The 19,858-nt window shown below is 42.9% G+C and overlaps 2 protein-coding genes across 2 annotated transcripts; one reads left to right on the plus strand and one right to left on the minus strand.

Moving 5' to 3' along the window:
* Positions 1-58: 58 nt before the first annotated feature.
* Positions 59-18,588, plus strand: gtpbp6 (GTP binding protein 6 (putative)). Its single transcript, XM_067985758.1, has 10 exons — positions 59-949; positions 1,605-1,742; positions 2,219-2,289; positions 5,080-5,210; positions 6,254-6,324; positions 9,259-9,417; positions 10,462-10,670; positions 13,750-13,898; positions 15,090-15,242; positions 15,504-18,588. The coding sequence occupies exons 1-10, from the start codon at positions 505-507 to the stop codon at positions 15,625-15,627; spliced, it is 1,650 nt and encodes a 549-aa protein (XP_067841859.1). The 5' UTR covers positions 59-504; the 3' UTR covers positions 15,628-18,588.
* On the minus strand, positions 13,894-19,400 carry si:dkey-66a8.7 (PI-PLC X domain-containing protein 1). Its single transcript, XM_067985759.1, has 3 exons — positions 19,045-19,400; positions 18,593-18,773; positions 13,894-17,350 (listed from the first exon to the last, which is right to left on the minus strand). Exons 1-3 carry the CDS (start codon positions 19,177-19,179, stop codon positions 17,118-17,120), a joined length of 549 nt encoding a protein of 182 aa, XP_067841860.1. The 5' UTR covers positions 19,180-19,400; the 3' UTR covers positions 13,894-17,117.
* Between the last annotated feature and the right edge of the window lie 458 nt (positions 19,401-19,858).

Genomic DNA, 19,858 nt, shown 5'->3' on the forward strand with positions numbered 1-19,858 from the left:
TCCAAAAGGGACAAATTGCGTGTTACAGTGTAATCGTTCCGTCGAGGAAACAAGACAAAAAAAAAATGAAAACTAGGGACGGCTTCGTTTATGAAGTGTTTAGAAATAAATGAAGTTCGTGCCTATACTGGTAAAGTCTTCAATGAGGGAGTCAGGGTTCGGGTTATGTTGTAAACAAAAGGATTGGATTTGGAAAGAAACAACAACGGGGGAAGCGCAGGTTCAGGTCAGAGATTTCTCTAAAGGTCTCAGACCCTCCAGCCTGAGGAACATTTTATGAGGGTCAAGATGCAGTCCAATTTGCTGGGGATTTAGGCTCCACTGATATTTTATTCTGTTGATGCAAAATATACCAGTGAAGTGAGTAATGAGATAACTGTATATGCAGGAATGAGGGTTAGTTGGAAGGTGTTTAATGAATGTGTTTTTAACCACCCCATCAGCCATGAAAACATCCTGAATACAACTGACTTTTAACAACTCGGGGGTCAGGTGCTCAGAGCTATGGAGTTGCTGAGGAATATCTCGAAAATATTTTTACTGCATCCCCTGAAAAAGTTCCGGTCACAGAAAAGATGTTTATCAACAATTAGTACAAAAATACAAGACTCACTGTGTTCCCACCCAAAACAGATCAGAAATGTTTCAAATAATTTAGGGAAAAATCAATATCCTGGAAATTTATCTTGCCACGACTTTCGGTGTTTTGCTACAAGTAAATGTCATTCAAAAAGCAGAAAAAATGCCAACAGTAGGAAGTCCTCAAGAAGTGGAAAGCAAAGTGGGGAGGATGAAGAGTTGACGACAGAAGATGAATGTGAAGTAGAAGATGCTGAATTTGAAGAACTGTTTCAAGAACAAATAGCTGCTGCTCCTGAAGGAGGTCATAGAGTATTTATTGTTCATCCAGATGTAAAATGGGGAGGAAAGAAACAACATCTCACAACAGGTAAAACTGTTATTAACTGCTGCAAAATCTGTTTTAATGTTGTAGAAGAACAACTAATACATTGGATTGAAGTCTGCAATGGTTCAGGTTATAATTGATATCATTCATTTTAGTTCTATGTTTAAACTAACCACTAAATTTTATTATAAATAAGTACAGAAAAACTAAGAAAGGGCATTCTTACAGAATAGCAACTTTATCTGTACAACTACAAGCAATATATCTTGTGGATTAAAATTTGCATATAATATTGGAACCGATGATTCTGTGCTCCATTGCACTGTACTACAGGGTTTGTACCTTTTCGTGGCTATGTTATTGGAGACATGCCAAGTTCTGCAACAGCACAGTGTTGAAATTAAGGCTCATCGCGCAATCTCCTACTGAAATTCTTTCTTTCCCATTTCTTCAAAACTCTAGACTTTCTTTTTTTTTCTTCCTACAATTTGGTTAATGGTCTGCAGTATGGATTGGCTTTTTGATTGGTTTCTCTTTATAAAGAGGAAGGGTGAATCAGCAGGCTCTTCATTTGCCCCACAAGCATCTTCTAACAGGACTGTAATACTCCAGGCCAGCTGTTGCTATGCGCTGTATAGTTGCTCTGTAACTTGAGATGATATTAGTTGATGTCTCAATTCTTTCCTTTCTTCACAAGGTGAACTTCAGATGGCTGAAGCAGTTGCTCTTGTGAACACCCTGCCCAACTGGCATGTTGTTGATAAAATTATTCTTTCTACAAAAAGTCCAGACAACAAATTCATTTTTGGCAAGGGCAATTTTCAGACTCTTACAGGTAACTTAACGTTCTTAATTACAAAATATTGAGTCCAAATCTACCGGATTATAAATTCCATATTTTGAAGGTATAATTTAAAGTGGTTATTCATTTATATGTAGTTGTACCTCAATGCTGTATTTTCCAGTAGTTAAGAAATTGTTCTTTTAAATGTCTTATTCCAGTATATTTGAGTGCATTTTTAAAAATTTTATGAAGTCACTCAGGTTTTGTCACACATTACTTACAAGAGATATATTGGTACACTGTGGGTTGTGGTACAGTTATGCACATTAGAAATGATGTACTGTTAATAGATCAAGCTATTTTGGCAATGATTTGTTGCAGCAAAAAAAGAGAAAGTCTTGCATTTATATACCGCTTTTCATGATCTCAGGACGTCCCAAAACGCTTTACAGCCAATGAAGTACTTTTTGAGGTCTAGTCACTGTTGTAATGTAATTGTAATTAATTTAAATATAACTGTTTTGCAGAAAAAGTAAAAGGGCTGCCACAGATTACTGCAGTGTTTATGAATGTTGAAAGACTGTCTGCATTATCAGAGGTAAAGAAGTTTCACTCTAGCAGAGGGTATTATGTAAAGTAAAAATTGATCACAATGTATTACATAATACAGGGAATAATTGATAGCAAGGAATAGGGTAGTAATTTAATCAGGTGGTTAAATTGCAAACTAGAGGATTGAAGCTCAAACAGTTCATCAGTGTTATGGGGCGCCAGAGGTTAAAAAGGTGCTTTGAAGCCACACCTTGGTTCCTGTTACTTTGTAATTTTCCACAGTTTTGGGGGTATTATTATACCAGGAGGGGCTGTAAGTATGAATTGATGAGCTTTATGTTTGAGTTGCATGGTGTCCACACAAAAGTATTAATATGCATGATATTATTACTGCAAGTTTATGAAAAAATAATTTGTGATTAGTGGTAAAGACCTAGTTTTATATGATACTGAGTCATACTGATCAGAATGTTCTAGGTTTGACCTCCATTCTGTGCTGAGTTAGCTGATCACAGCCATGGAAGTAGTTGGGATGCCACAGCTGGCCTTAAAGTCAGATAGGGTTCTTGCTTCTGATCATTATCCAGCAGTCTCCAGCCACTGAAAAGCGCACATTTGTGGCCATCAGGAGAGGACATGATCGGGCTTAGTTGTGGTGCACCCCAAGGTGAAATAGCCTGTCAGCGCTCTCACAGGCTGGGCTTACACATTTGGGCAAGACACTGGAGGGTAGCCTAAGAAACTGTATACCACAATGACCTGGTGCCTTCAGGAGAAAAGTGGAGGAAAACAAAAAAGGAATTTTTTTTAATGTAAAACCAATTAAATTGTGGGCGTTTATGCCTCCATACAACATTCAGTTCAATATCTTAAAGGAAGGCAACATTCTAATATTTGAATCATCGACAGCTACAGGTGAGGTGCCTGAAGATTGGAGGGTAGCAAATGTTGTGCCTTTGTTTAAGAAGGGCGGCAGGGAAAAGCCTGGGAACTACAGACCGGTGAGCCTGACATCTGTAGTGGGTAAGTTGTTAGAGGGTATTCTGAGAGACAGGATCTACAGGCATTTGGAGAGGCAGGGACTGATTAGGAACAGTCAGCATGGTTTTGTGAGAGGAAAATCATGTCTCACGAATTTGATTGAGTTTTTTGAAGGGGTAACCAAGAAGATAGATGAGGGCTGTGCAGTAGACGTGATCTACATGGACTTTAGCAAAGCCTTTGACAAGGTATCGCATGGTAGGTTGTTACATAAGGTTAAATCGCACAGGATCCAAGGTGAGGTAGCCAATTGGATACAAAATTGGCTTGACGACAGAAGACAGAGGGTGGTTGTAGAGAGTTGTGTTTCAAATTGGAGGCCTGTGACCAGCGGTGTGCCTCAGGGATCGGTGCTGGGTCCGCTGTTGTTTGTTATTTATATTAATGATTTGGATGAGAATTTAGGAGGCATGGTTAGTAAGTTTGCAGATGACACCAAGATTGGTGGCATTGTGGACAGTGAAGAAGGTTATCCAGGATTGCAACGGGATCTTGATAAATTGGGCCAGTGGGCCGATGAATGGCAGATGGAGTTTAATTTAGATAAATGTGAGGTGATGCATTTTGGTAGATCGAATCGGGCCAGGACCTACTCCATTAATGGTAGGGCGTTGGGGAGAGTTATAGAACAAAGAGATCTAGGAGTACAGATTCATAGCTCCTTGAAAGTGGAGTCATAGGTGGATAGGGTGGTGAAGAAGGCATTCAGCATGCTTGGTTTCATTGGTCAGAATATTGAATACAGGAGTTGGGATGTCTTGTTGAAGATGTACAAGACATTAGTAAGGCCACACTTGGAATACTGTGTACAGTTCTGGTCACCCTATTATAGAAAGGATATTATTAAACTAGAAAGAGTGCAGAAAAGATTTACTAGGATGCTACTGGGACTTGATGGTTTGACTTATAGGGAGAGGTTGGATAGACTGAGACTTTTTTCCCTGGAGAGTAGGAGGTTTAGGGGTGATCTTATAGAAGTCTATAAAATAATGAGGGGCATAGATAAGGTAGATAGTCAAAATCTTTTCCCAAAAGTAGGGGAGTCTATAACGAGGGGGCATAGATTTAAGGTGAGAGGGGAGAGATACAAAAGGGTCCAGAGGGGCAATTTTTTCACTCAAAGGGTGGTGAGTGTCTGGAACGAGCTGCCAGAGGCAGTAGTAGAGGCGGGTACAATTTTGTCTTTTAAAAAGCATTTGGACAGTTACATGGGTAAGATGGGTTTAGAGGGATATGGGCCAAGTGCAGGCAATTGGGACTAGCTTAGTGGTATAAACTGGGCGACATGGACATGTTGGGCCGAAGGGCCTGTTTCCATGTTGTAAACTTCTATGATTCTAATAAACTACACAACTGTGTATGTTTTTAGGAGCCTTGTGCTGCTACAAATATTTTTGGACATCTGGTAGTGTTTTGATAATATTTTAAGTTTTATTTTACTGGTGTTATGTTACTTATCTTTGTGTTGTGACAAACCAATACTTAGATTTTGTGAACTCAGTACAGAATAAACATGGATTATAAAACCATTTTTTTTTAAATTAAAAATTGAAATATTAGATTTTTTTTCAAACTGGAGCTTTATGCGAGTTTTAGAATATCTTCAGATAGCTTTCATTTGACAACAGGCTTAGTTTCAAAAGTGTTCACCATTCTTTGTTCCAGTGTAATCATAGAATCGTACAGCACAGAAGGAGGCCATTTGGCCCATCATGCCTGTTTGACATTTCATTGTATTGACTTTACTCTGTGTAAAAGGGGAATAAGTAAAATATTTCCTTCTACTGTATGTTAGAAAGAGTTGGAATTTGCCTGGGGAGTTAAAGTGTTCGACAGGTACTCAATCGTCCTTCACATCTTCCGTTGCAATGCTCGTACCAAAGAGGCCAAACTGCAGATAGCACTTGCTGAGATCCCATACCTGAGGTAAGGGCTAGACTTCCTACAACTCCTCTAAAACTTCAATGGTATTACATCGACTGACCATATCAGGAGAGGCATGGCTGGCACAGTTAGTTAGGACAACTGTCCTTTGAGCTTTGAGACATGAATATGAATTCAAATTGGAAGGAAGTGTGTCGGCTGCCTAATTCCCCTTATGAATTAGAAGAAAGTTGAATTTGGATGGTTTCAATCCATTTCCCAGTTTGCATAAGAGTTCACAGCACAGTCTGTATAATAGGCATTAATATATGTGTCTCACTCAGATACCGTAAGGCTGTGTTTCCAGTTTACCAAATGGGAAAAGATTTGAAAGTTTGGGTATGTTGTCATTGATGTGGGGGGAAGCTTTGCTTTGCACTAGATCTGAGAATACGGGTGTGAGTTGAAAAGTCTCACTTTCCTCCAGCACAGTCGAGCCTATTCTTCTCGACAATCAATGAATAGTCCTATAATGGTGGTCATTGCATAAAACTTCCAACAATCACAGAATGAGCTGATGAACATGGGAGTTGCTTTTGCGATTGGAACCCCCAGAATCCTTGCAAGCTCAGCTCACTGTAGAAGTATGCTTCATAACTGCCCACTGTCTCGCTCCGCCCTATCTCTGCTGCATTGCCACCTCCTTCCTGCTGTTTACCCAAAGTATTCCACTCTCAAAGCCTGGATATCATCGCTGATAGTAAGTCCCAATTTCTTAAACTTCTGTTGCCTGACTCTGCTTTGCTGAAGGAACCCTCTGTGAGAGATTCCACACCAAGGCACAGCAGCATTATGTTGCATAGCACAGCCATTTTTAAAAAAATATGGGCATGCTATGCTACATAATGTTACTGTGGAGGTGTGTAGAATTCACAAGCATTTTTTAAAACTTTTTTTTATCCTTTTAAAATATGATTTTTATTTCTACGAAATGGGCGTGCTTTGTAGCAGTATATTCTAAACAGGACTTGCAATAATGTAGCTACTTCTGATGAGAATCCTATGCTGTTCGTTAATGTGAATATTGTTTTGCCCTTGTTTGGCAGGTCCCAGGTGAAAAATGAATTGGCCAACTTAGACCAACAAGGTGGTGGATCCAGGTACATTATGGGGTCAGGTAATATTCCTACTGTTTTATAGTTTGGTATGCTCAATTATTGACCAATATCGTCGGTTCAATTCATTACACCTTTGTGACTCCAGATCATGATGGCAGTTCCTCTTCTTTCAAACCATTCAAACTCCGCAGCCCATGTTCTCACCTGCACAAAGTCCCGCAGTCCCAACACACCTTCTGGGCCTGCAGTAGATTATATAGTTGAACTTTCTGATTTTGCCAGCATCTTCTGAATTCAGGTTAAAAAAAATCGGGTGAAATCAGATGGAGGCAAATACTTCTTGGGCCAAAAATGAAAGGGTATTCATAATCGGAAAACCTCGTGTTTAATTGGCAGAACAATTGAGGAGGAACAAATTAAATACTTTAAACCCTTACAATTATCTTTACAAAGTATACTGCTAAAAGGGATTCGCTGGGTCAAAATCCTGGAACTCCCTTCCTAACAGCAGGAGAACCTTCATCACAAGGCCTCACCAGCGATGCCCACATCCCATGAACGAATAAAAAAAACCTCATTAGCAGTATGCTCGACACCACTTGCTGTGACACAGGCAACTGAAGGTGCATTCCACATCATTGTTGTTGATTAGTTTAGAGGGAGGAGTAAGGGCTTCCTGTGCAAACAGTGAAAGTAGCTGCAAGTGTCTCACCAGACCCACAATAGGCTGGCATTGACTATTGGAGGTTTATCAGGCTTGATCCTAATTTTGCTGTAATTATTAGGTTTAATCAGACTTAACACTTAGGGCTCTATTTTCGCACCCGCGATCGGGTGTGGGGCGGGCTGCAAAAATCCGGGATTCCTGGGGCGGGTCCGGAGCCCGGCTCCAACCCGCCCCATTTCTGGGTTCCCCAGTGGCGTGCTCACATGCGCGCGCAGCCCCCGCATGTGGGATCCGGCAGGGTGCCACTTAAAATACTTGAACAGGTACTTCAGGTTGTTTACAGATCTGATATTTTAGGAGGGATCGGATTTTGCAATTAACTGAGACTGTTTCCTGTACTGGGGGAAACACTCCCAGTTGAAATGGACGTGTTGCAGCCACCAGCCTGTGGCATCTGCAAAGGTCCATTTGGTGGGGGGGGACCCTCACTCATTGCAGGAGGCCACTCTGTCACTTTGGACAAAGTTTGGCCTCCACCACCCTCCTCTTAACAATCAAATGCATAAACTTGCACACTTACCCCGGGGTCCAGACACATTTACCTACCTTGCAGACCCCCTCAAATGTACATCTTCTGGATGGGGGCCGCCGTAGTTGCAGTCATGACCTCCTCGGAGGGCGAACAGCATCACCAGCCTCACCATCCACGCCGTCCACCTCTGACACGTGGAGCTCCACAACACAGTGCTGTGACACATCTACCTGCACAGCAGGAGGGAGGGCAAACGCAGAGAGAGATGCTTCGCAGAGGGCACTACCCTCGCCACAGGATCTACAGACCGAGGCTCAGCTTCCGTGGACATGTAGTCGTGGACATCTGCAGCCTCCTTCATGCCGAGCTGCTCCCGGCTGGCCCGAGCACTATCTTCTTACCTGTCGCTGTCAAAGTCACCACTGCCCTCAACAACTTCTCCTCTGCATCCTTCCAGGGTGCCATCGGGGACATCGCCGACGTCTCTCAGTTGTCTGCACAAAAGAGCACTGCAAATACACCTACACCCACTCTGCAGTGACACAATGGGTGGCATGAGTTGTGGGTCTTCATAGTGATCCTCAGGAAAGGGCATTATTGCACAAACCAGACAAGATTCGCAAAGACGCGGCAGTAGTGGTGCCAATATAATATGTAGTGTGAGTTGATCAGAAATTAAATATAGGTAAACACCATGACAAACCCTCAAACACCCTTCATGCTCACAACACGGTTGCCTTACGCTTCCTACTGCACATATGTGATGCATGCCCTGTGGCTGCAGCACAGGTAGTGGCAGGTTGAGTGAGGCTGACCGTGAAAGAGATGGATCAGAGGTTGAGTATGAGATACTGCCATGAGATTGTATGAGGATTGGGTTGAGTGATAGTGGTGGGATGAGTACTGGCAAGGTGAGTAAGTGCAGGTAAGATGAGGATGAGCTTTGATTGGGTGTGAGGGGTGATGTGATAGAGTAGTGTTGGCAGTGCAGAAGGAGATGTGGGGTGGGGGCGGTGATGTGGCAAACGGAGTGTAGGGGAATGAGTAAGTGTACTCACTTCGGCTGACCTACTTAGGTGATTGAAACGCCTCCTGCACTGTATGCAGGTGCGCAATATGTTGGTGGTGCTGGTGACCTCCTCTGCCACCTCAAGCCAGGCCTTCTTGGTGGCAGAGGCAGGCCGCTTCCTCCCGCCCGCCGAGGGGAAGATCTCTGTCCTCCCTCTCCTCTTCACCCCATCCAATGATACCTGGAGTGAGGCAACAGTAAACCTGGGAGCAGCCTTCCCCCTGGGCTGCCCCATGCTGTAATTTTTCCTATTTTCTGCAGCATCAGTCAGTGGAGGACTGCCCCTTTAAATAGGGCTCCTCCAGCTGACAGACCTTGCTGCGCATGCGCAGTCCGCCCGCCACGCAGCTTACCAGCGGGAAACCCGGAAGCACAGGTAAGTGGCTCCAATTATCCTGTAATTGCGTGCGGAGCACCCCGATTTCACCGGGCGCATTACCCACGCGCCCAGTCGACCCCCCGCTGAGAACCCGCTGCCCTGCTAATATCGAGCCCTTAAAATCAGTACTGTAGTGCAGCTCACAAAATGGATTGGTTGTGAAAAATATTCTTAAAATTAAGCATTTGCTTTAAACTTCATACATTTATACAGTGGAACAAGTTTTTTGGAGCAGAATACATTTTAAAAATTGTGCAGTGCAATTTTTGTTGAAGTATAAAAACAGTACACTCGATGATGAGTTAATGAGCAGTGCACGTATTTTAATCCGGTCACTATTTTCCAGGTGAGACATTCATGGAGGTTCAGCAACGCCTCCTCAAGGAGAGGGAACTGAAGATTAGAGGGGCCTTGGAGAAGCTAAGGAAGAAACGACAGTTACTGAGGACACAACGCAAGCGCAGGGAGTTCCCAGTTATTTCTGTCATGGGCTACACAAACTGCGGTGAGTTTGCAATGGCGCATGTTTCAGGAAATAGTAGTAAATTCTGCTGTGTTTCTGAAAGGCCAAGATTTCAACATTCACGATGATCGATAAAATTCAGCACAAAATCAATGGGATATATTTTCCTCTGTCGCTGAAATTTCACAAAAAAAATTAATGAGTATAAAGTAGGGAAACATTATTCACGTTCATTAAAATTAAAGGAGAAAAGTACATGCTTCTCCTTATGTCTTATCACTAGCATGAAAATATTGATTCCTCTTTTCACCAACACTCCCCTATTGTACATTTTTAAAATTCAGTGCCTATGCAAAAGGGATTTGGTTCTACTCCAGCACCCATGCCTCTATGAAGCTCATTGGGACATTTTTCTATGTTCTAGATGCTCCATAAATGTATTTTTTTTTCTTTATTCGTTCACGGGATGTGGGCGTCGCTGGCGAGGCCAGCATTTATTGCCCATCCCTAATTGCCCTCGAGAAGGTGGTGGTGAGCCGCCACCTTGAACCGCTGCAGTCCGTGTGGTGAAGGTTCTCCCACAGTGCTGTTAGGAAGGGAGTTCCAGGATTTTGACCCAGCGACGATGAAGGAACGGCGATATATTTCCAAGTCGGGATGGTGTGTGACTTGGAGGGGAACGTTCAGGTGGTGTTGTTCCCATATGCCTGCTGCTCTTGTCCTTCTAGGTGGTAGAGGTCGCGGGTTTGGGAGGTGCTGTCGAAGAAGGCTTGGCGAGTTGCTGCAGTGCATCCTGTGGATGGTACACACTGCAGCCACTGTGCGCCGGTGGTGAAGGGAGTGAATGTTTAGGGTGGTGGATGGGGTGCCAATCAAGCGGGCTGCTTTATCTTGTTGTTGTAAACACCAAAGGATAATTAATTAATGGGGCATTTTTAGCACAGAGACAAAGGTAGATGCTGGAACATTTTCGGGGGGAGGTGCAGTAAAGCATAGCGAAGATCTAGCACACCTGTCTTCCTGGCACAGTGTAATAGAAAACCGTAATCTATCTCACACCTGGTGCATTTTGTATCTTCAATTCAGGCAAAACGACTCTGATCAAATCCCTCACTGGAGACTCAGGCCTTCACCCACGAGATCAGCTGTTTGCTACACTTGATGTTACCACTCATGCTGGCCTGATGCCAAGCCGCATGATGGTCCTTTACGTCGATACCATTGGATTTCTCTCTCAGCTTCCCCACAACTTAATTGAATCCTTCTCAGCAACTCTAGAGGATGTGGCGTATTCAGTAAGTTTCATCTTCTGTTGGAAATGTTGTCAAATATTTGTTTAGTGTCACATTTTTTTCCTACGTAAATAGGTCAATATTTTTTTAAGAGGCAATGGAACTCTAACTATTCCCGGGGTCCTATATTTAAGCTCAGCTGATTAAGTTAGTGAGTAGCTGAACCAAATGGACTAGGAAGTTCCCAGGTTGGATCTCAGCCAGGTTGGCAATAGGGCAGTACATTTGGATCAACACTTGAAATCAGCTGGGCTTCAAGTACCTAATTGCTCCCCAGCAACGCCTGCTAGAAGTGCGTGTGTGGTGCTCAAATGAGACCAGGATCAGGGTCGGCTGTGATGACCTTGCACATCTGAATAGCCTGCTGGTACTCGCTGTTTGGGTTCACAAATGAGGAGTGGTCACCCATGGATCTGTAAGGGGTTGACATCTTTAAGAAAGGAGGAGGGAAGAAGATTGGCAGAAAAGAAACAAAAAGCCTGTGGAGCTTGCCCCTTTCCCATTGTTCACATTTTTCCCACCTCACAGGGCATTCCTCCACCCCGGAGACCGGTTAGCAACCTGCTCCTCTATTAAGTACCAAACCATGAAGACCAGCTCAACATGGCTCACCCTCCAGGGAACTGTCAGGTATAGGTGCAGCTTCTTTTTTTTTTATTCGTTCATGGGATGTGGGTGTCGCTGGCGAGGCCAGCATTTATTGCCCATCCCTAATCGCCTTTGAGAAGCTGGTGTTGAGCCGCCTTCTTGAACCGCCGCAGTCCATTTGGTGAAGGTTCTCCCACAGTGCTGTTAGGTAGGGAGTTCCAGGGTTTTGACCCAGCGACGATGAAGGAACGGCGATATATTTCCAAGTCGGGATGGTGTGTGACTTGGAGGGGAACGTGCAGGTGGTGTTCCCATGTGCCTGCTGCCCTTGTCCTTCTAGGTGGTAGAGGTCGTGGGTTTGGGAGGTGCTGTCGAAGAAGCCTTGGTGAGTTGCTGCAGTGCATCCTGTGGATGGTACACACTGAAGCCACGGTGCGCCGGTGGTGAAGGGAGTGAATGTTCAGGGTGGTGGATGGGGTGCCAATCAAGCGGGCTGCTTTGTCCTGGGTGGTGTCGAGTTTCTCGAGTGTTGGAGCTGCAATCATCCAGGCAAGTGGAGAGTATCTCATCACATTCCTGCCTTGTAGATGGTGGAAAGGCTTTGGGGAGTCAGGAGGTGAGTCAGAATACCCAGCCTCTGACCTGCTCTTGTAGCCACAGTATTTATGTGGCTGGTCCAGTTAAGTTTCTGGTCAATAGTGACCCCCAGGATGTTGATGGTGGGGGATTCAGCGATGGTAATGCCGTTGAATGTCAAGGGGAGGTGGTTAGACTCTCTCTTGTTGGAGATGGTCATTGCCTGGCACTTGTCTGGCGCGAATGTTACTTGCCACTTAACAGCCCAAGCCTGGATGTTGTCCAGGTCTTGCTGCATGCGGGCTCGGACTGCTTCATTATCTGAGGGGTTGTGAATGGAACTGAACAGTGTACAGTCATCAGCGATCATCCCCATTTCTGACCTTTATGATGGAGGGGAGGTCATTGATGAAGCAGCTGAAGATGGTTGGGCCTGGAACACTGCCCTGAGGAACTCCTGCAGAAATGGTTTTCAAAACCCATTCTATGAATGACCGACAACTGTGTCCATTTTTATTTTATTGGCAAGGCAAGAAGGCAATTACTGTTTCTGTTTTCCCCCTTATTTCCTGCCCACTTTCCACATGTTTTACATAGAAACATAGAAAATAGGAGCAGGAGTAGGCCATTCGAGCCTGCTCCGCCATTCAATATGATCATGGCTGATCCTCCATCTCAATACCATATTCCCGCGCTCTCCCCATACCCCTTGATGCCTTTTGTATCTAGAAATCTATCTAGCTCCTTCTTAAATATATTCAGTGACTTGGCCTCCACAGCCTTCTGTGGTAGAGAATTCCACAGGTTTGAAGAAATTTCTCCTCATCTCAGTCCTAAATGTCCTACCCCGTATCTTGAGACTGTGACCCCTCGTTCTGGACCCATCAGCCAGGGGAAACATCCTCCCTGCATCCAGTCTGTCTAGCCCTGTAAGAATTTTATACGTTTCAGTGAAATCCCCTCTCATTCTTCTAAAATAGTGAATACAGGCCTAGTCGACCCAATCTCTCCTCATACGAGAAATTGAAATTCATATGGAAAATAAAATAAACATATTGTCGGTGCTGGGCTGACTAAGTTGTTTTCGCCAAGGATGGTCCTCTTGCAAAGGATTGAACTCCTATGTTTTAAGGTAAAACTGCAGCAAAAGGAAGGCAGGAGAAGTTTGTTACAATGAGAATCCTGTGATAAGTTTGTCCATAGTGACTATTTGGCAACAGGAATTGATGCTGTGCTAATTATACATGTTATACAAAGCTGCTTGAGATAAATAAATATTTGTATTATATTATGTTAGCGGATCTTCCCAGGTATTTGTCACGGTAATTTGGATGAAATGCTGTTTTACAACGATCATTATATCGTACCATTGTAATATACAATACGTTATTCTGCCCCTAAGGTGGAGCGGTGTTTAAATTGGCCTGACCCTTTAATTTACTTTTGACGCTTCAAAAAGTAAAGGACACTCTTAAAACTTTTACATTAAGTTGGGCCACAGTTTGAATGTTGTGTTCAATTTTGGGTGCCTACTATAGGAGGGATGTCAAGGCCATGGAACGGGTACAGAAGAGATTCATTAAGATGATAATACAGATGAGAGACTTTAGGTATGAGGAGAGATTAGAGAACCTGGGACTTCATTGGAACAAAGGGGATATAATAGGGGTATTCAAAATGCTAAAAGGTTTTAACAAGATAAATAGGGTAAAGCTATTTCCATTGGTCAATGGATCGGTAACTAGAGGGCCGAATGGCATCCTTCTATATTGTAATATTTTATGATTCTGGATTAATATAGTGGCAATAAACTTGAGGGTGTTTGTTACAGGCAAATAATATAGGAAATCTGCAGTTGCAAGAACTTAGTTCATATAAACATTATTAAGGTTCCCCCCCTCTCTCTGTCTGTATCCAGGATGTAATAGTTCATGTCAGGGACATCAGTCACCCTGAAACCACGAACCAGAAAGTGAACGTGTTGAATGTCCTCCGGAATCTTCAGCTCTCAAACCAACTCTTAGATTCTATTATTGAAGTGCACAATAAAATTGATCTCGTAGACGGGTAAGAACATTTTAATTTTCACACATACCAAGCATACACGTGCACATAAACCTAGAGTTTCCTCGTCTCTCTGTTTTAATAAAAATCCCCATGTAAAAGTGCATATGGGTTTTAAACCTATGTTAAAAAGCCTATGTTTGTAAAATGATGCATTTGTACTTAAAAACCAACAGGTAATAAATGACCTTTTAGAAAAATAGATAGTATTAATACTGAAAACGTTTACTGAGTACCTCAGTGTTTACTGCTAATTTTCCTTTACAAATTATGTGGGACTGGAGCCACATGTAGGCCAGACCAGGGAAGGGGTGACAGGTCCCAACAACAATCTAGCATTTTTCACAGGTCATTTTCCTGGTGCTCGCCCACAAATTACCAGATTTATTGAATTCAATTTCACAACTTGTCAGGTTGGGATTTTAATTCACGACCTCCAGATTGCAAGTCCAGTACAATTAGGCCCCTGTACCCGTGTCAATAGAATAAATTAGATTGCCTGGTATCATCAGATATTCATAGGTTAGGACCTTGTTCTTGACAAATCTAAAATCATCAAGGCACCATTTTGTTTTTGTCTCTTAAGTTTCCTTTAATTTCTCCCCCAGTCCTATTCTCAGGAAGATTCTGACAAATGCTGGGAAATGTGCCTCATGTGGAAGCAATGGAACTTCACACAAGGGGCTATTCTCCCCCTAGAAGCTTAGATAGTGACTGTTGGGGCTCTATTTGACTACAAGAGCCATCACAGCTAGGCTCGATTGTGTTTTCACCTGCCACGTTGTATTCCCAGTTTGTTCCCAGCAGAGACTGTTAGACAGCGGTCAGAATCAGGGACTCTGGCTAATTTCTCCTTTCCTTAGAGCAGGGATGCTGAGGTCAATGTTGCCCTTGCTGAGATGAGCAGCAGACCAGGACAGATCAGGGGTTCAACCTGGACTTCCTGCTCTGTATGGGTACCCAGTGACCACAGGCATAGCTAAAGGTACCATTAACTATTGATACAAAATCTATATTGTAATGTATAAAATTATTGCTGTAATGCCCTTCCATATTAACAACCCTATGATCGTCTCCTCACTGTCTCCAGCTGTTTCTTAAATGAGTCTAGTGTTGTTGTCAACCATCCTTCCTATCAACCTATTGCAGCTGTTGATCAGACTCTGTGTAAAGGTTTTTTTTTCCTTCTTAAAGATATCAACCCACAGACCCAAATATTGTCGCAGTCTCAGCGCTTCATGGATTCGGTCTGGATGAACTGAAAAAGAAAATCGAGGAAGCAGTTTTGCGAGCGACAGGAAAACTGATTCTCACTATTGAAATAAATTTGGCTGGTCCTCAACTGAGGTAAGAAGGAAATCTCAGTGTAAGCAGAACTTGCATAAACGCATGGCTTTTAAATGAATCTCATTCTTTTCAAAGTAGAAGTTAGTGAGTTTACAAGACAAATTTTTAAACAGTTAAACCCTTTTGAACAAATGATGCCTGTTTATTTAGGAGCACATGGAGGGGAGAAGGGAGGGGGTGTGGTTTCTGACTTGTTAATGGGCAGTAAGGCAAATATGAAGATGCTGACATATATAACACTGTTGCTTTTTATCATTCCAGCTGGTTGCATAAGGAAGCCACTGTGCAGGGAGTGGATGTTTTGCCAGAAGATGGTTTGGCCAATGTGAGTGTGATCATTAGCAGCTCTGCTTACGGGAAATACAGGAAGCTGTTTCAGCATTGAAGGGGAAACAAATGACTTTCCAATGCTGAGGAATTTTACCATTTTTCTCCTGCCCCCTTCCCTGAGAGAGAATTTAAAGAAGAATAGCACCTACTTGCATCTCTGTGGAACATCTCCAAAAGCTTCATATATAGTGAATTAGTTTAAAGTGCAGCAATTGTTGTTATGTAGGCAACATAGCCAGACCCCACAGACAGCAATGAGATGAATAACCAGCTAATTCTTTTGGTGGTTTTCATTTGAGGGAAGAATTCCCAGCTTTTTCCATGGGATTTTTAACCACTGGGTCAGGTAGACAGGACTTCAGTTTGTCTCCTCCAAAGGATGGTGCTTTTTTTAAAAAAATATGAAGAACGAAGGGACATTATGATAAGGTCAATAAAGAAATCATGAAGGTATTTCACAAAAAGCACTAAAATCATAGTGTCTAAAGTTTAAATGTAGTTTTTCCATTATATTTATATGGCTGGCGAATGTGTTCATGAGTTGTTTAAAAGGCCTATTGTGCAATGATGCAATTTGTAACAGTTATGAACATATACCGCTGTCTTGTAAGTATCCTTTTAGTTTGCGCATATCACTACAGATCAAGCACACGAGTCTGCAGATTAGAGATACTGTTGAATACTGTAACTATTCCTTCCCTTTCTGTTAATCAGTACATCGTTCATTACAGATAACATGAAGGGGAGAGGGAGTTGCTTTATGAAACAAGCATTATGAAAAGCTCCTGGGCCTGATTCTGCACTCCTAGTGGGGAAACCACATTCAGTGGGAGTAGAGCTTGGGGAAAGAACTACAACATTGTTGCACTGATTATGTGTTTTAGTAACAACAGGATAACCCCACCCTCCCTGCTTTTTTTTCAAATAATGAGCAGGCAGTGTCTTGGTTTAACATCGCATCCGAAAGACAACACCCAGTCTGCACATAGCGAGGTCTCACACACAGTAAGTGAGATAAATAACCACTTAATCTGTTTTCGGTTGGGGGGGGGGGGTAATTTTTTTGCAACGAGTTATGATGATCTGGAATTCACTGTCTGAAAGGGTGGTGGAAGCAGATTCAGTAGTAACTTTCAAAAGGAAATTGGATAAAGACCTGAAATGGAAAAATTTGCAGGGCAGTAGGGAAACAGCAGGGGAGTGGGACTAATTGAATGGGCCAAATGGCCTCCTGTATTGTATGATTCTATGGTTGAGAGCGGCATGATGACCTGGAAGCCTCTGCACTTCCTCGGACAGTTCAGTGTGATCTTTTACATCCATCTGAACAGACATCGTCTCATTTAACATTTCATCCAAAACACAGCACTTCTAATGATGCAGCACTCCCGCAGTACTAGATTATGAACTCAAGTTCTAGAGTGGGAATTTGAACCTGCAACTACTGACCTAGAGGTGACAGCTTTAACACTTGATGACAGCTTTCCGATGAAGCGATCAAAAACGCCTTCAATATTTTTTACAAACCTGCCAGTTTCATTCTTTTTAAATCAGTTTGCTATTGAGAGCAAGTACAGCAGGTACCAGGTAGCCGGCTCCTATGAAATCTCCAGCAATGATATTAAAACAGTGCTTGCCAGGTCCTGGGACCTGCTTCTTAATCCAGTCACTCAAGTATGGGTAATTAGGAAAAGTCAGTCTCTTCAAAGAGCTGCGGAGGTGAGTCAGAATGTACCACCAATCTTCAGTCAGGTTCATGCCAGCAACGAAAAAGCCATCTGTGTAAGAAAATCGAAACAACTGGGGTTAAGACGACATTCGAAAAAAGGTAGTTACGAAGAGCTAACAAGACATTCTGCAGCAAGTAGTCCAAAGCACATTAACCCTTTATTTCTCCCTGATTCCCGGGTTTATAAAGTCACTTATTTAACTGAAATATTTCAACAGTAACCAGATGTTATAACTAATTTTCCTCATACGTTTCTCCTCTTGTACTCTCTGAAAGGTGTTGACTCTTGCTGGGGCATGCTTCAGTGGGAGCCAGCAACTGTTTGGTACATCGCCCAAAGTAGCTGTTCATGTGTGAGCCCAGACAGTGTGTGGCAGTAGGGCATCATAGCACAGCTAGAATCATACAAATTTATGGCACAGGAGGCCATTTGGCCCATTGTGTTTGTGCCAGCCAAAAAAAGAGCTCTTCAGCCTAATCCCACTTTCAGCTCTTGGGCCGTAGCCTTGTAGGTTACGGCACTTCAAGTGCACATCCAAGCACCTTTTAAATGAAATGAGGGTTTCAGCTTATACCACCCTTTCAGGCAGTGAGTTCCAGACCCCCTCCACCCTCGGTGAATATCTTTTTCCCCCTGACCCTGTCTTTACCCAGTGCACTTTTCTATCCGGGATCACTGGATCATGATTAGGATTAGGAATGCTCAATGATATTTTTCTTGTCTATTTTAGTCCAGGGGCACTGAATCCAATTGTAGCACCCAAAATGTTGCCTTGGCTGAGATCAGCACATACTGGGGATCAGACCTAGTGCTTTCTGGTCTGTATGGCTCAGTAAAGGTGGTGCCTTTACTTACTAGGCTGTCAGAAGAGCATCCAAGAATTGATTTTCCGAGTTTACTGTGGGTGGAGAACCACCCTACTCCCTGCCCGCCCCCCCCGGCCAGTCACCCATACTGGATAATCCATGGGGATAAAATCTTGGGCAACGCGCCTGCGATTTCCAGATACACGCAGCTGGTGGGCGAGGCTCCCTGTCGGCAGCACGAGTTCAGAATCTCGGCCCTCATAATTTTTGTTGCTGATGCATCGAACCATGCTGTTGGTAGCTGCGGGTTTCTCCACATCAGTCACCCATCCTGCTTCTGCACTGGGAGACGATGAAACACCAAACCTCTCTCCTAAGTTCTGCAAACCATTGCTCATCACCTGGGCCTTCATTAATGTGCATTGAGGCTGCCACATCGTTCTGAAGCATTCTTGACATTATTAAATGGTGGTATTTTCAGTACCTGGTCGTCCAATCTGTTTCTGGGTCTCTAGATACTGGACGAGCGATTTGGGTTTGTATGTATCCGCCCACCAGTAGGGGATTCCAGGCCAAAGTTCTGGATATTCTTTTGCAATAACGTTATCATAAGAGATGATGACTTGGCAGCCCAACTCCCATAGCTTTCTTAATGTTACCAGTGCCTGTAAAAAGAAATCTGCATTAGAAATGCACCCATTAATTAAACTACCAACTAATTAATCCCCAGGCAATCTGTTTAGGTCTGTCACTGGAACGCACCTGCCTCAGGTGAGTGAGCATTTGTTCTCAGTTGGAGTGTTTATCTTCCCATTTCGCTTCTTTTCTCCCCAAGATTGTCTTAAATCAACTTTTGCAAAATTAGTACACAAGTTTTTTTTAAATCATTGTCTTGCCAATTCATGAGTTGTCCATCAATCCATTATTATTACTTACAGCCGAGGTTCTCAGACATATTTTGGACCCGAATAAGTTCTCCATCTTCTGAATTAACTGATGATGTTGTCGCTCATTCATCCCCTCAAAGAACCTGCAGGCCAATATAACCACCTCCTTAGGATGAGTTTCCATCCAGTGTCCAAATTCCTTCAAAGCCTCCTTTAAGATACAATGCGCAAATTACACCAAATAAAGGAACGCAATCTTCAGGCTTTTAAAACCCTACTTCTTGATTTAGCTCAGCAACCCTCATACTCTTTGTAACCATGATGGTGTTTTGCACCAAGAACTTTGTCCTTTGAACTAGGTTTCTCCATTAAAAAAATTCAGTAAGAATGCAGACAGATGGCAAACCGTTTATATTTGAAATCAGATTTCCTGTATCGTTTCAGTTCTTTTTCAGTGGCTGACTTACCAGAACAGTTACAGTTGTAAAGATCCCATGTGTAAAGTATAAATGATCTGACATATCATTTGGTTTATGAGCGATCCTTAAGTCGAAGAACCGAATACCTGCTTCCAGCTGTTCGGTTATACTGGATTCCTATAATGTAAAGAACAGGATTTTAATTTTAAGCTTCTTTCCACTGTCCAATATAAAACTAATGCAACATATATGTTCCGACATCACAAAGATGACTACACTTCAAAAGTACTTCATTAGCTGTAAAGTGCCTTGGGACATCGTGAAAGGCACTATATAAATGGAAGTCTTTTTTTCTTTATAATGTGTTTTATGTATAGCTTACAGGAAGGTCACATCACACTAGTTCAGAGGCAAACAAGGAATGCTAGGGAGAAGGGAAACAGG

The sequence above is a fragment of the Heptranchias perlo genome, chromosome 6 (genome assembly GCF_035084215.1).
Source record: "Heptranchias perlo isolate sHepPer1 chromosome 6, sHepPer1.hap1, whole genome shotgun sequence".
NCBI classification, from domain to species: Eukaryota; Metazoa; Chordata; class Chondrichthyes; order Hexanchiformes; family Hexanchidae; genus Heptranchias; species Heptranchias perlo.

Coding starts and splice junctions, on each gene's coding strand:
- gtpbp6 (XM_067985758.1), top strand. CDS start 505: ATGGAGTTGCTGAGGAATATCTCGAAAATATTTTTACTGCATCCCCTG. Junction 950..1,604: donor GAAACAACATCTCACAACAG/GTAAAACTGTTA, acceptor TTTCTTCACAAG/GTGAACTTCAGATGGCTGAA. Junction 9,418..10,461: donor CATGGGCTACACAAACTGCG/GTGAGTTTGCAA, acceptor TCTTCAATTCAG/GCAAAACGACTCTGATCAAA.
- si:dkey-66a8.7 (XM_067985759.1), bottom strand. CDS start 19,179: ATGGAAACTCATCCTAAGGAGGTGGTTATATTGGCCTGCAGGTTCTTT. Junction 18,774..19,044: donor TATGTCTGAGAACCTCGGCT/GTAAGTAATAAT, acceptor TTCTTTTTACAG/GCACTGGTAACATTAAGAAA. Junction 17,351..18,592: donor GAAACAGATTGGACGACCAG/GTACTGAAAATA, acceptor TTTCTTACACAG/ATGGCTTTTTCGTTGCTGGC.